Source organism: Myotis myotis, unplaced genomic scaffold, assembly GCF_014108235.1.
Source record: "Myotis myotis isolate mMyoMyo1 unplaced genomic scaffold, mMyoMyo1.p scaffold_m19_p_19, whole genome shotgun sequence".
Taxonomy (NCBI): Eukaryota; Metazoa; Chordata; class Mammalia; order Chiroptera; family Vespertilionidae; genus Myotis; species Myotis myotis.
In genome coordinates, this window is record NW_023416323.1 from 39,696,218 (window position 1) to 39,712,562 (window position 16,345).

Below are 16,345 nucleotides of genomic sequence, written 5' to 3' on the forward strand. Positions count from 1 at the left end.
GGTTGGTGCTGGTAGGGTGGCCCTTCCGGTGCTGCTGAGGGGGTAGGGTGGCCCTTCCGGTGCTGCTGAGAGGGGTAGGGAACCATCCCATGAGCGGCCTCGATCGTCTTCCCGTCCAGGCAGAGCAGCACAGATGCCATCGGGCCAAGGGAGCCTTGGTCAGGATGTCCGACTGCCCATCTCCATCCTAGTTCACAGCCCACACAAAGCCACCTGAAGACCTGGGAACCTGAGCCACCTGTCATCAGAGCTGGTGCTCGTACCAGCTCATGGTCTCGCCTAACCCGGACTCTGTGCTTCTCAGAGGTCTCCTGGAGGCGTCCTTGGAGCGCCCGTCCTAGGCTTTCAGAACGGTGCTCTGGTGCCCATGTACAGTGACCACTTCCGGATGGCATACGGGAAGCCTGTGTGCAGAGCCCAAGGAGGACGTGTGGGTGCTGTGCATGCCCGTGCCCAGGCCAACGGGAGAAGCTGCACGGCTCCCACTCCTCGGCCCTGCTGCCTCCTTTGGGGTGAGGACCATCTTGAAGTGCCAGCCCGTTCGGCCACAAAGTCGGTGGCCTTCTATCGGTTGCATGGGCGGGCCTTCCAATGGCGATGGGCTTGGTCCAGCCAAGGACAAGGCAGGGATGCTTTTGCAGAGGATGGGAGACAGGCCGTGGAGGATGCTCCAGCTGGTCCCACTGGAACTCTTCTACAGGGGCCTCGTCAGGGGCGACGATGGCACACTGCCAGCCACACTGTAACTTCTGGGTGGCCAAGGCAGACCCGATGGGTCCTGGTCATCAGTCTGGTCAAGGTTTGGGCCAGGTCGAAATACGTACTTGAGCTGGACATCCACGTGGGGCAGGACGAGCTTCTCTTTGATGAACTGCCAGATACGATGGGTCATCTCATTGCTGTCCATCTCCAGCACCGGCTTAGCCATCTTGACCTTGTCGTCGGCAGAGTGGCGCCACGGCTGGTCCTGCAAGTTGGGGCCTGTCGCCCAGGCTAGCCCAGAGCCCAAGTCTCTGCCGAATCAGAATTCGACCTGCAGGGAACTAGCCATCCCCAGCGGGCGAGCGAACGAGCCAGGCAGGCGGGACCCGAGCGCTAGCCACTGCTTGGGCTGCCTGGCAGTGCGCTGCCCAGACCTGGTGGTTTCCATACAGCTTTTACTTTAAGAGCTAAAAATTATTTTTCCTTATTTTAGAACCATAACTACTCCTCTTTAGCAAAAACCTAAAATGAAGGTTCTTTCAGTGAGTCCGTTCTGACCTCCTACAGAGTCCTAGCACCAAGCCTGCCAACGTAGGAAAATGCCCGCTTTCGTCTTCCCCACTCCAGATTCCTAGTCCTGCTTCTCGTGGAGCGTGAACTTCAGAGCGCTCTAGTGTCACCTAAGCTTAAACTCTGTGATACTTGCAATTGCTTTTCCCATAAATGCTGCTGCAGGGACTCGACCTGGTTCCCAGTCCCCCGGAGAGCGGGGTGGCGGAGCTTTCAGAGCGCCGTGGGCTCTCCTGCGAGGAACCTGCACTGTGTATAACCTCCCCCGAGTGCACATGATGGAGAAATGTGGGCTGCCCAATAGTCTTTGATGGACAATCTTACCTTTAAAATTAGGGTTCACAAGTTCTTTACGATTGGAACATTGCAGGGCATTTCCATAAACTAAGTCCAAAGCACACAGCAGCAGATGGTAAGAGTTGACCAAGTCATCACTAATCATGGGGAAATTGCCTATACAATTATAAAGAGAGAGTTAAAAGTGCATCAACTTTACAGTCTGCTAAAAATAATTTCTTCCTCTAGTTAAAATGACGTTATACAACACTGTACAAAACAGAATCAAGTGGTACAGAAAGTGTTTTGGCAAATTTACATCTTGAAATATTACTTATAGTTTAATAAGTTTCTTAGAGTTTAATGAAAAGTAAAACTTTACTAAAAATGCCATTTGTTTACTCAGTATTCGTTAAACTAGCACTTATTTAATGCCTACTAGCTGACCAAAATTTTATAATCACCGGTCTGTCTTTTGAAAATTCAGAACACCAACAACTTTATAAATTATCTCAAACTGTAAGAAATTGTTTTATATGAAAATATTTTTCTGTCAAGAAAATCAACAGAATCACTTACATGTGAACAGCTAAAAAAATTACTCATGTAATTATTTTTTCATGTATGTACTTTAAACCACCATAAGCTATAATCAGACTCTTAACAGTAACATTTAAAAGACTTTTCTACCTATGAACACAAACTCATACAAATGAATGCAACAGGATCACAATGCAAGATATTTAAGATCTAGAGCTAATATCCCACAAAATTGTTGATGCCAGATAACGGGGGAAAAAACTGAAACCATGTCATTTCTGCAGTGCTGGATTAAGTCTGGCATCGAAAACAATTTTTACAGGCAGTAACCAGCTTCGTTATTCTTAGAAATTAAGGAGTAGTTCTACTTTTGTTAACTCGAGCATATCCCTTTTTGCATTAAACTCTGCTTTTTCATATATATGCTTCATGTTGGCTTTACATTCTTATAACATCAAATGAATTCAATTTAAATACCTGGCAGACATCCGAAATATTTCTAAACCTCAACAGTTTCCCACTTCACGCCTACCCAATGCGCACGTGCGTGTGCATGCATACACACACACACACACACAAACACACTCTCACACACACACTCACACATACACACTCACACACTGACACACACACTCACACACACAGACACACACACTCACACACTGACACACTCACACACACTCTCACACACTCTCTCACACACACACTCACACACACACACTCACACACACACTCACACACACACTCACACACACACTCACTCTGCTTTGTTTCAGGCTTTTTCTCTCCTTCCCACCCAGAAAACTTACCACTTACCGCCCCATATGACGATGAGGAATTCTATTTTGTACCGATGGAAACATTCAACAAATCAACTTAAATAAATTAATGAGGAAAAAAATATTTTTCTGTTGCTAGAAAGGCAAATGATGATTAATAGGTTACATATCACACTGCTATAACCACAGTAACTTGCTTGGTTCTGCTATGGATAAGTTTAACACTGAATGTACTCAGTTCCTCAGATGGAAACAGGAAGTGGTAGCATCTATGGTTTCAAGCGACAGAGCTATCACCCTGCGAGCCTGGACTTGTCGCTGGTGTGCACTTGCCGCAGGCGGAAAACCCCGCACTGCGACCTCTAAGAAGCCCTGACATGCCCTTGAAGATCAGAATCCAAGTTAAACTCCAGGCTGTCCCTAGGTGACATACTTCACATTTCACATCCCAACTTCAGAGTAAATCTCACTGAGATAGTTCATCTTCAATCAACAAAGCAACCTGCTGAACCCTCAGCTCTGGCTTATTTACAGGAAAGATGTGGGTTCGGATACAGAACAGGGCGCGGCACCTGCGGTCTTCAGACCGCACTGCCCTCGGGAGGACCAGCCCAGGCGTGTCGCTGGCGTGTGCTCGCCGCAGGAAGCCGACCAAGGCCAAGGCACAAAGTGAGCTTATTTATCAAGAAGGAGACCATCTGGGGTGCCCACACCACACAGTGGAGAGAAAGCCATGAGAAAGGTGGCTAGAGGAGAGTGCCTCTCCCCCCAGGTAAGGACCTCAAGAACTGGTATAAACTGCTCTCATAGGAAAGACCCTAGAGCAGGGGTCCTCAAACCACGGCCTGCGGGCCACATGCAAATACAAACATTGTATTTGTTCCTGTTTTGTTTTTTTACTTCAAAATAAGGTATGTGCAGTGTGCATAGGAATTTGTTCATAGTTTTTTTTTAAACTATAGTCCGGCCCTCCAACGGTCTGAGGGACAGTGAACTGGCCCCGTTTAAAAAGGTGAGGACCCCTGTCCTAGAGAATCAAAAAAGACCACAGTCCTGGGTTGTGAGGGAGCAAAGGCTGTTCAGACCAAGCACTTACTGACTAAGATGAAAGTTAACTGCAGAGAAAAACTAGGACACCCTAGTTGATCAAGTGAGACCAAAATCCACACAAGGGCGATACAATTCTTCATAAATAATTCAGATAGTACATTTACTCTCAATTACACATATGCCATGAAAGGCATAAACAAACCCAAAATCCTGGAAGGCAGACATACCTGCCCACGAGCAAGTGACAAAATTAGCATCACACGTATGATGCCACAGCCAGGGTCGTAGCCAGGACAGCCGTTTGCAGGCTCCAAGCCTTTCTGCACTTCCTGCTGTGATCACATCACCTTTGCCTCCTCTGAAGAAACATTCAGTGTGATGGAAAGCAACATATCAAACAGCTTGTTTTTGACAGAAGATTCTTCTTTTCAATGAAGCACGCAGCCCAGGGGAGGAAGGGAGAGCTTTCAACTAGCTAGCCAGGAGGGACCAGTATAATCCGACGGGTCAAACAGCAAGACAATGGGGTGCCGGTCCTTGCTGGAGGGCCTTCACTTCCAGCATGAAACCAAGAGCTGGGAGATCTGTGTTCAAATCCCAGCTTTGTTTCTGGGCCTCACTTACCTACTCTTGAAAGCAAGTACGTTGGGGTAGTTGATCTAATAATGAGAATCTCTTTTATTTATGAAACTCCTGCAGCTTTATGATTTTTATTTTAACTTTGCATTTTATTGGGCTATCTTCATGGCAAAGGCATTCTATATAGTCCAGAAAAAAAAATATGTGACTTATGTAACTGTACTTCCTTTTCTTCTTTAAATTAATAAGCATCATTTCTACAGAGAAATACAGACAGCACAAAAAAAAATCTTTTCTTACTGAATGCAGACCTTGGGTAGTTTAAGTGAGATGAGAAAAAAGGGGGAGAAAATAAATAGCATCTAAAGGTACGGATCAGGCCTATTTATCTGAACAAGACGCAGAAAACAATCTGAGCTGCTGAGGATGCTCAGTCCCACTCAACTGAGTAAGACTTGTCTCATGGAGAACACAGCTCCAGAGAAAAGCAGGGCCACACTAAGGCAGCGGCTCTCACCTCGGCTGCACATCAGAGTCACCTGGGAGTCTTTAAAATCCTGATGTCTGGGCCTCAGCCTCCGGAAATTCTGTTTCTTTGTTATGGGGCGGGGCCACAATGTTAGTAACAAAGAAACAGAATTTCCAGAGGATGAGGCCCAGACATCAGGATTTTAAAAAGATTCTCAGGTGATTCTAATGTGCAGCCAAGGTTGAGACCCACGGCACTAATGTGTTTTCAGTCCATAATTCAGAAGAATCGGTTTGGATAGAAAAGATACTGTATAAGAACAGAATTTAAAACTTTTCCATTTAATAAGAGAAGTTTTGGATCTTATAAAGAAATCCAAAAGACTTTTATGAAAAGACAATACTTAAAAAGAGAACCTGTGACTAAAACCATTGAGAAATTTTTCAGTGAGAATCTTTTCCTGATACACATTATAGGTTGACAAAAGTAGTACCCAAACATTTAAATAAACTAACACCTCGATAAATACTATTCTTTTCTTACCTTTCGCATATATAAAAAGCACCCAACAAAAGTGGAAAATTTCAGACACCGTACAGGGCTGTCGCCTGTGGGGAGAAAGAAGTCAGAAGGTAACAGACGAATTCGTGAGAGACACCACAAATGCCTGTAACTTAGGGGAGACACCAAACCCCCAGTCAGACACAGTGAGAGCAGACTCGCTCCACAGGGAAAAGGTGGAAGAAGCTCTACTCCAACCCATGTTGGTAAGGATGAGCTGGGAGCCAGGGAAAGAGCTCAGCTCAGAAAGAAGGTTCTAAACAGCCACAAAGGCTTTTGGAGGTCAAGAAGGTAGGGCAGAAAACAAATGAGTAGCGGCAGTTCTGTTAGAGACACCAGCAAGGCTACCGCTGCTTTAAGACCCGCGTACGCAGTCAGATATCCCCCCAATGTTTTCCCTCCATCATTGCTGCTGAAATGTAAACCCTGTTGCTAAAAACATTCCAGATTATTTATATCAAGTCCCACGGGACTTCTTAATGTAAATTCTGGGCTTCCTATCATTCCTTGCACTTCCATTATTAAGCATCTGTTGTATTTTGCCACGTTGTCTGCTCAGAGGTTCAGACCTGTTTTGAGCTTGGCTTTTCTGCTAAAACCCTGCTGAGGTGTAGATAAGACATCTGTTGCCTCCACATCCCAATAAACACATTGTAATACAGCGCTCCGATGAGAAGAGCCAGCGTCTGAGGCTTAACCCCGCACTGTCACTCCGGACAAGCACTCAATGCCAGGGTCCTGCCTTAAAAAGCAGCTCCCTGGCCACAGGCGGTGATAAACTATCTAGCTTGGATGGCTGCCAAGAGAAAAGCCAAACTTTTAGCTTAACACGCAAGCCAACTCTAAAAACTGGCTCTATAAGGTGAGGACCCAAGAGCCAATTGCTGAGAAGGCTTGATCCTCACTGCAGTGGTCCCCTTCTCCGCAAAGGGTTCCTCCAAAACCTCTGGGGGAGTCTTGAAACTGCCATAGTATAGAACCCTACATATTCTATGCTTTTTTCCTACATATCCACACATGCCTTTTCACTGGAAACCATTTTTACGGCTTCTCTTTGGCATATCTGAATTGCCTGCATCACTAACCTTGTTCTTTGGGGCCATTACTGATGTAAAATAGGGGTAAAGTGATACCACGTCAGTCACCTGATAACCAGAGACTGCAACGAGACAGGGTGGGGAGCGTGACAGCCTGGGTGAGCTAGCCACAGGGATGACTCACATCCCATGGGACAGAGGTGACTTCATCGTGCTACTCAAAATGGCACAGTTCAGAACTTAGGAATTCTTTATTTCTGGAATTTTCTAGAAACTTTAATATTTTCAGACCACAGTTGACCGTGGGTAACTGAAACCAAGGAAAGGGAAACTTCAGATAAGGAGGGGACTGTTTTATCTCCCAATTCACCTACCGAAATCCTTCCCACCATTGAAGACCTTACTTATCCACGGAACCTTAGCTGACTGGCCCATCCCCAGCGGTTTATCTGGGCCTCCGACGTCCTACATGTCTATTACCTTTTGCATCTCTGTACACCTCCTCTCCCCTGTACAGTAGGCCCTCAAAAGACAGTGACTGCGTTTGTTTTTTAATACTTGTGTCCTACGTTACGCGTCACACAGTAAATTCTCAGTAAGCACGCAGTGGCAAACTTCCAAAGGCTGGTGTGGGTGACACACACTGCAGAGTCAGGACAGGCAGACTATGTGAGTCGCAGTAACAGCCCCGCCCTTCCTCACCGTGTGACCTCGGCCAATTTACTTCACCCCTCCAGGGCTTATTCCCTCACCTCTACCAAGAGTACCAACCTCATAAACGCGCCATAGGCATTCATTACAATAATATACGTTTAAGGCTTAGAAGAGTCCCTATCTCATAATACTCACTAAATGGTATGCATTATTATTACTATTAGCCAAAAGTACTAATAAAACGTATACCGGGTAAATATATATGTAAAATTTTAAAATAAAGTGTCTTACAATTTTCTTAGGATTAGTTGGTATATATATATATATATATATATATATATATATATATATATATATATATATATACACCCTAATAAATATCAAAGAAAGTACATTTTCTACAACACTGCAAAGAAAGAAAATAATCTGTATTTTTCTATGAATGATCACATTAGTGTTGCTCAGACTCAGAACAGATCTCCATCCAAATTTTAGAATACTTAATTGTAAATAGTCAACTCTCTACAAAACTTCAAGGAAACTAGGTGAGCTGCTTCCATCTCAGTGGGGTCAACTATAAAAATGTACAGCTTGCTTTATTTTTAAAAGCTACTTACTTACTGCAAACATCCTTCACACTCTGGGGAAGTTTTATGTCAAAAGAGAAGCAAACGCCATTCATTCACTTACAACATTAACTCCGTTCCCCTACTTTTCTTGTCAGCATTTCTCTAGTTCTATTTTAGGAACAAATTTCCATTTCTACTTTATAAAAAAACGTTTGTGGTAAAAGCAGAGGATTTGCATCCCAGAATTGTGCTTATCTATCTGGAAACATGGAAAATACTGGGTCAAAGTTAAGTTGGTAGGCTTTCAGACATGATCAGAAAGCACAAGTTCATAACAATTTCTGCTCCCCACTGACCATTTCCACCCCACCCCCAATCCAACTTCTGGACTCTTGATTGGTTGTAAATATCAAAATACACAGAGAATCCACTTCATGGGGATTACTTAGTACTCAATTTGACATAAAAGTCAAATAACAGAAATTGTCAGTATATATGATAATAGAGAAAATGACAGAGATAGTCAATATTGTCAGTAATAGAAAATCAAGTGGTCAAATTCTATACCCAAGTTAAATATTTTGGTGAAAATATCTGTGTTCTGATTCTTGCATAGTTGGTTGCTTAACTGAAAAGTGAAGGTCTGTATGAACAGGGTTTCATACATTTTGCAATATGAAAGAAGCCAAAGTATTCATGGCTAACATGTAATGAAAAGCAAGAAAGTATTATCAAAAGAAAATTACAGGAGAAAAATATTGTTTATGAATCATTTGTTTTTCAAGACTAAGCAAAATAAACTATAGGACAAAATTCAAAGGTTCAAAACTGTGGCACAGACAGACACACGTATATCCCTATCCAGCAGAGAGACGCGTACCGTTGCTTTCTTCCTCTTTGTTGCCGAGGCTGCTCCTCCTGAGGATATTTGAAAATGTCCTGAAAAATGGGCTCGTATTTCTTAAAAATTACAGCAGACACGGTGAAGTTTCTTTCTAATCTCTCAGTCCGTTCTCTGAAATCTTGGGGTAGATTTGCCATCTCTTCCCACTTCTTCATCTTGTTAAAAAATTCAATCAAGCTAATATTAAAAATAAAAAAGATATTTTCTTAAATTAACACAAGTGTACAAATGCAATTAAAAGTAAATAAAGATTAAGTCATTGAGTTGTATTACTTTTAGACAGAAAAGTCACAACTCCTGCCTGACTAGCTTAGTCTCCTACTGAGTGATTTCTCTGATCTTCGAATCAACTCTCATTCTCACAGTACCCTAGGTTTTATTTACAAAATTGATTAAAAACCAAATAATTAACCAGAGTAACGCAACCAACATTCATGTATCCGACTGCCAGATTTCACAAATATTAACGTAGAGAATACATTTTGCCATGTCTGCTTGTTCTGTAGAAACGGCCAAAGTTCCCATTTGTACTCTCCCTCAATGTCATTCCCCACTCTTCTCTCCCTAAACATCATTCTAAAGTTAGTCTAAATCTTTCCCATCCGTACTTACTAGAGTTACTATATGGATGTACTTGTATCCATAAACAGTAAGCAAACCTTTTGTATGAATGATAGTAATCTATAATAATAAAAGCGTAATATGCTAATTAGACCAGACAGCCAGAAGACCTTCCGGACGTCCTTCTGGATGAAGCTGTGGTGGCAGGGGCCGAGGCAGAGTTGGTTAGGGACGATCAGGGAAGGCAGGAGAGTGGTTAGGGGCGATCAGGGAAGGCCGGAGAGCGGTTAGGAGTAGTGGTCCCGGATTGAGAGAGGGCGCAGGCCGGGCTGAGGGACCCCCGAGTGCATGGGATTCCTGTACTGGGCCTCTAGTTCTATATAATAAGTAGCATTTTGCAACTTGCTTTTTCATTCAATAATGTTGCCGAGTTAATGTTGATACATGTAGATCTAGTTCATTCATTTTAATTGCTAGAAGTATTCCTTCATATGAACTACCATGAATTTTTGCATTCCCCAACCAATTGAAATTGAGGTTTCTAACTTTTATTATAACCAAAAATATTGTAATGAACACATTCTTGTACCTAAGAATTTCTTTACCAACTAGCCCAGAAGTAGAATTGAGTCAGAGAAATGTGCATTCTCAACTTTACCAGAAATGTGCCAAATTTCCCACTGAAGTGGTCTGTCAATTTATTCTCTCAGCAATGCACACCAGTAATACAGTTTCTCTTTCCCCACATAAAGACCAATATTGGATTTATCAGACTTCAAATTTCTCTGATCTAATGACTATGAAATGCTTGGTTTTTGGTTTGTTTTTTACTGTGACTTCAGCTCTTTAGGCACTGCCTCTTGTTCTTAGGCCTAAACATTACTCAGAATGGAGTTAGTTCAAAGTCAATAAATAGACTACAGCTAAATATTACATTTCTTGATAATTATTTTAATAGTGATTTTTTAAACCACTAGGTCCGTAAATTATTTACCTTCCAAAATGCAAAACATCCCTTTCCACCAATCTTCAATAAGCTATAGAAAAAATTCACCCCCAAGGCACAAATAATCAATGTCATAATTCAATTACACACCAACAGAAAAAGCATTTCTGCCTCTTCTTGAAAGAATTATCTGACCCTTTTCATAACTGATTATAATACTGCTGCTTATCTCCCAACTAGGAAACTTAGAAGCACTTACACATTCCATACACATTACGATACAAGTCCTGCGCATGCAGTTTGGAGTGTAATAGCATGCAATATTTTATTAACTTTTCAACTAGAGTATTTCCTAAGGTTTCTCAATATCCTTATTTAGAATTCTTCAATATTACAGAACGAGATAACCTTCTAATAGTCAACTCTTCATACACGTGCCTGCTATAGTAGTCACACTATTTTTCTATTCAAACACAGTTACCTCTGCTCTGAGCATCGCAGGAGTCTGGTTAAAGACACATAGTTTCCTTCAGCTGTCCCTTTGCTTACAGTTGGCACAGATTTTCTGCAAGCCACATATAAGGCACATGCCAACCAGTGAAGATCATTTCCCTACAAAAACAAACGAAAACTGTTACTTAATGAGTTATATATATATGTATATTTCAATATAAAATTCTTATGTTTAAACTGAAAGTGATATTTATGTGTTTGGGGAACTGTATTTTCAGTGATGGCCCTATTCTATGTGCTCATCTTTTATTTTTTTTATCCTCACCTGAGGGTATTTTTTCCATTGACTGTCTTAGAGAGAATGGAGGGAAGAGAGGGGACGGGGACATCCATGTGAGAGAGACACATCAATTGGTTGCCTCTGGCTCCCACCCAGACCAGGATGTGGATCGAGTCTGCAACCAAGGTACATGCCCTTGACTGGGAATTGAACCCATGACCCTTTGGAGCGTGGGCCAACGCTCTAACCACTGGGAAAACTGGCCAGGCCATGTGCTCTCCTTATAATGGCATTCTTCCAGAGAGGAGCGGTCTGTGTTCCCTCCCTTTGAACTGGCTCAACCAACAGCACAGGTTACTATGTAACTTTCAAGGGCATAAAAGGCAATACAGATTCCACCGGCTCTGTCAGGACCTGTGCCTTGGGAGGCCCAACCTGGGAGTAGAACACCTCCGGCAAATTACTTAACCATCACAGAGGCTCAATTTTCTTATCTGCGGGCTGTGAGAATGGAATGAGCTACAAATATGAAGTACAGGAAAATTCAAGGAATCAAAAGATAAACTCTGTAACCAGTATTCTGTATTAAGTATCACATTCTCTTATAGCATACCTGGCTACAAGTTCAAGGCAGGGGTTTTTAAGTTTTGTGCCCCGGTCTTTTCCCAGCACCTACAATAGTGCCTGGCAAAGAATTAGTTGGTCAAAAAATATTTAATACATGAATAAATATTAATTTATTGCGTAAGCTGCGCTAAGTCTCTGAGACTAACGTCATAAAAAATGAAGTAATCACACATTTTCAAAAATGACTTACTAACCGTCTATTATTGTCACTTGCTTATATAGCACTGGACTTCACCTCTATGAACTGAAATACCCCAACTGCATGGTGATAATGCTTGTTCTCTATAATTTACAGGATTATCAAGAGGGTAAAATAAGAGCTGATTTGGAGGCATTTATGCGCATCACCAAAAAGAGTCCTTCTCTTTGCCTGACCCCAGAACCACTGGGAAATCAACAGGAACACGGCCTGTACAGCCGGGTCACCTAAGTACCCTCGACGACTCTACAGCACTAACCATGCGAGCGTGTGCCAGAAACTGCACATTACTACCTGACTTAGCCCCAGAACAGCTCTGTGACTTAGATGCATGTATCTCAATTGTACCTACCACAAAATTGGAGTGGTTAAGTAATTTGTCCAAAAGCACCCAGATCTGTCAAATACTTAAAGCCACTATAGTACTAGAGTTTCTTTCTTCCTGGGCATATAACAATGAGGAGGAAAAAAACAAAAAACGGAATTAAAATCCTATCCATGCAAAAACTACCCTGATCGGCTTGGCTCAGTGGATAGAGCAGTCGGCCTGCGGACTGAAGGGTCCCAGGTTCGATTCCGGTCAAGGGCATGTACCTTGGTTGCGGGCACATCCCCAGTAGGGAGTATGCAGGAGGCAGCTGATCGATGTTTCTCTCTCATTGATGTTTCTAACTCTCTATCCCTCCCCCCTCCTATCTGTAAAAAAAAAAAAAAATAAATAAAATATATTTTAAAAAACAACTACACAAATCACCTTAGTGGCACATAACGCAAAAACACCCTCGGTGCGCTCAGACACCCGGATGGCCTTTCCCTCCAGGGCCTACCAGCTCGCCTCCCTCTTTCCAAAACCTGTCTCACAACCTGTGAGCGTCACGTGGCTTCCTGTTTGACGGCTGCCCGTTCGGGCGGGGAAACAGCTGATAAACAACCCGCACTTCCGCGTCCCTTCCCATTGGCCCGCCGCGGGGCGGGGCTTGCGAGCCTCGAGCCTCACTGGCTACAAAGAGCTTTTTTTATTTTCTCCTCCGCAGGCCCCGTCCGAAGAAAGGGGCACAACCACCAGCCTAAATCACCCGGACTGTCAGAGCCCGGGGCCGTGTCGGGGGGCGGCCCAAAGGGGTTCAAGGTCGTCGCGGCCCTGCCTTCCGAGTGACACCGGGGGCGGCGGCCCGGCGTGTGTCCACATCCCGGCGGGCGGGTCGCCCGTTTCAGCCCATGGACGGTGGAGGGAACCCCCTCGTCCCCACGTACGTGAGCGCGCGGCCCCACACCTCACGCGCGGATTCGAATAGATGGGCAGAGGCGATGAGGTTCCGCGGGAAAGGAGCCGAAGGAGGGGACCAGAAACCCCAACATCGGGCGACTCGCGGCGCCCCCACGGGCAAGCCCCTCCCCTGCTCCGTGCGGTCCCCGCACCCGCACCTGTTCCTTCTGCCGACCAGGTGGCTGTCAATTTGTAGCCAGGACCCCAGCGCGACCTCGGCCTCGCGGGGGCTGCATTAGGGCAACAGGTGTTCCCCATTCGGAACCCCAAAGGGAAGAGCAGCGAGACGGAGTTCGCCTTCGGAGCCGCCGAGAGCTTTTCAAAAGCCCGGTTTTCAGGTCTAAGGCGCGCAGCGAGGGTTCCCACCCCGGTGCCTGTTGGGGGCGGGGGGGGGATCCCTGCGGGGCGCCCGACCCAGGGGGGCAGGAGGGTCCCCTCCCCGCGGCGGGCGTGACCACTAGGCCCGGGAAGACCTCGCCGCGCCCTCCCTCGGGGCGCACCTCCAGCGTGTAGCTCTCGCTCATGCTCCGGTAGCTGTCCCAGGCCTCCGTCCGCGCCGCCTCGTCCATGTTGAGGCGGCAGCACAGCTCGTCGAACCGCTGCTGGGTCTGCGGAGTCGGCGTCCGCGTCGGCTGCGCGGAGTCCTCCGCCTCCCCGTCGTCATCGTCCTCCTCCTCCTCTTCCTCGGAGCCTGCCGCCGCCGGAGGGGGCGGCGAGGGTGGCGGCGACTGGTCGCCTCCAGATGGCATGGCGCACCCTTGGGCGGCCAGTCCTCAGGTGAGCTGCGGGCCCGGGCCCGTAGCCATTCAAACCGCGAAGCGCCCGCCCGTCCGCCGCTTATAAGGCGACTGCGCCGCCGCTGACGGCGCGTGACCTCACGTAGGCACCCGTAGTTCTGAAGATGGCCTGCCGGGAAATGTAGTCCGGGTCGGGGGGCCCGCGCGGGTCAAAAAGCATTTCAAACTAATCAGTTCGCGCACTCTCACCCGGGCTGAAATGCAAGCGGCTGCTGTACATTGTAGGTGCGTCCCCGTCGCGAGAGCATCCAGCGGGGCGCTCTCGAAAAGAAAACATCCAAGGAACACCGACATGTGAAGGTTTAATATCCAAACTGTTCCCAGAAAGAAGACTGGACAGCTCGGTGTCCTTATTTGGAAAGTAGGAATAGCGAAGGCCTGTCTGCCAACGTTCGTTTTCGGCCTCGCTCCTAATTTCTAGCTTTTTCCTAAGTTTACATTTTATTTGAGCCTCAATTATTGGATTTTTAAAAAGCAGTAATTCCTTCCCCTGTCCCCATAGGGCCAATATATGTTCACTGTGACGCATTTGTACTACCCTCAGCCACCCAATAATTTGATCCCTTTTTATTTTGCTTTCTCTTTTCCTATCTATAGACTCGAATCTCTTTATTTCCAGTCCTCTTTGGTTTATAAATGAATATAGTGTACATTTTCATGCTTGAGGAGCCTGACAGCAATGTGAACTGAGGAAAAGAAATACTGGTGCAAAAACCCGTTTCAGGAAACTTGAGCAGGATGCCGGCGGAGAGGAGGATCTGGGGAAAGATAACAGGACGCTCGGGGACAATTCTTGGATATGCTTTCTCAGTGTTGAGATAAGGTGATCAAAGGCAAGAACAGAGGTCAAATACAACTGCTTTATAAGCATTTCTAAGTTCATAAGAAATTCTAGTAGTTTCCTTATATTTAGGCTGGGGATACTAAATTTTAGAAAAATGATATTGCTTATTTTGGACACCAGCAACACAGTTTTACTAGAACAAAAATTAGATTTGTTTAGAGGTAAGATTTGTTTACCATTTTCAGTCAAGTTTAATGTAATTGAAATAAAATTTATGGTAATAAACCATCAAATATGTTTTGTAAAAATATGCTTTGCTTGTGAATACCAGTATTTTCAAAGCCAATGGACTTTAAATACCATAGTAACTTGATAATATCATCCATTTTAAAAGTACATTCACAGAACTTTTAACTATTAGACGTTTTATATCATCCCTATTTCTCCTTTACCTAATATTCCCATCCTACTATACCAACAAAATTTTATCTTAATGTTTTGTGCTTTAAAGTCCATTCTTGAATCTTTCATATTTCCTATCACTCTCTCTCTCTCTCTCTCTCTCTCTCTCTCTCTCTCTCTCTCTCTCTCTCTCTCAGTCAATTAATAAAAGCATACCCTTGGGTGAGGATAAAAAAAATAAAAGAAAAATATGTATGTGCAAATTAACTTTTAGGTATCCTTCTGTTTATTCTTTTATGTCAGATTCATTGAGGTATAATTTGCATGTAGTAAAATTCACTTTCAAGCATACAGTTCTATGAATTGTGAAAAATCGTCATGTCCACCATAATCAAGACACTAACCATTCCCATCACTCAAAAGTATTCCTAGTACCTCTGTGTAGTGATCCCTCCTCACACAGCCCCGGGCAACCACTGGTCAGTTTTCTGTCCCATAGTTCCGTATTTTCCAAACTGTCATATAAATGTAATCATACATTATGTAACCTTGATTGGGCTTCTCTCAACTTAGCATAATGCCTTTCAGATTTACCCATGTTGTTGCATGTGGCAGTCATTTGTTCCTTTTTGTTGCTAAGTCACATCTATTGCATGTATCTCCCAACATTTATTTATCCATTCACCAGCTGAAAATGTCCAGGTTGTTTCCTTTGGTGATTATGAGAAAAGCTGCTACTCACTTGCATGTGTATGTTTTTTGGGTGACACAAGTTTTCATATGATCCAGCAATTCCACTCCTGGGTACTTATCCAGAGGAAACAAAATCACTATCTTGAAAAAACGTCTGCACCTGTATGTTCATGGAGCCATTACTTACAATAGTAAAGACATGCAAACCTGTGTTCATCAACAGATGATAGATAAAAAAATATACATACACAATGGAACATTACTTAGCCATACAAACAAAAATCCTGCCATTTAAGACTTGGATGGACCTTGCATGCATTATATATATACGTGCAATAATTCAAACAGAGAAAGACAAATACTAGTACTGTATGACCTCATTTGTGGAACCTAAAAATAAAAAAACAACAAACTCATAGGTACAGAGAACAGACTGATGGTTCTCAGAGTCGGGAGATTGGGGGAGGGGGAGAGGAATAGGTGAAGATGGTCAAAAGATACAAACTTCCCAACTTTTATGTCCTGGGGATGTAATGGACAGCATACTGACTATACGAAACAGGGCTGTATTGTATATCTGAAAGTTGCTAAGAGAGTAGATCTTAAAAATTCTCATCACAAAAGAAATTTTGTAGCTGTGTGGTAA

General features: G+C 44.2%; 1 protein-coding gene and 1 long non-coding RNA gene across 4 annotated transcripts in view; one reads left to right on the forward strand and one right to left on the reverse strand.

Annotated features, from left to right (window-relative positions):
• The window catches only part of RBL2 (RB transcriptional corepressor like 2), a 54,322-nt gene extending 40,454 nt beyond the window's left edge, over positions 1 to 13,868 (reverse strand). Inside the window, exons 1-5 of one of the 3 annotated variants that reach the window (XM_036345973.1) lie at positions 13,524 to 13,868; positions 10,679 to 10,809; positions 8,667 to 8,867; positions 5,509 to 5,573; positions 1,597 to 1,725 (exon numbers count right to left, since the gene is read on the reverse strand). In XM_036345973.1, coding sequence (XP_036201866.1) covers positions 1,597 to 1,725; positions 5,509 to 5,573; positions 8,667 to 8,867; positions 10,679 to 10,809; positions 13,524 to 13,772 — 775 coding nt within the window. In that variant the 5' untranslated portion in view covers positions 13,773 to 13,868. Of the gene's footprint in view, positions 1 to 1,596; positions 1,726 to 5,508; positions 5,574 to 8,666; positions 8,868 to 10,678; positions 10,810 to 13,523 lie in introns of those variants that run through there. The other 2 variants (XM_036345974.1, XM_036345975.1) reach the window with 2 other exon arrangements.
• Positions 13,665 to 14,897, forward strand: LOC118674332. Its single transcript, XR_004973622.1, has 2 exons — positions 13,665 to 13,800; positions 14,418 to 14,897. It is a non-coding gene; the product is annotated as an uncharacterized LOC118674332 (long non-coding RNA).
• The last annotated feature ends 1,448 nt before the right edge of the window (positions 14,898 to 16,345 follow it).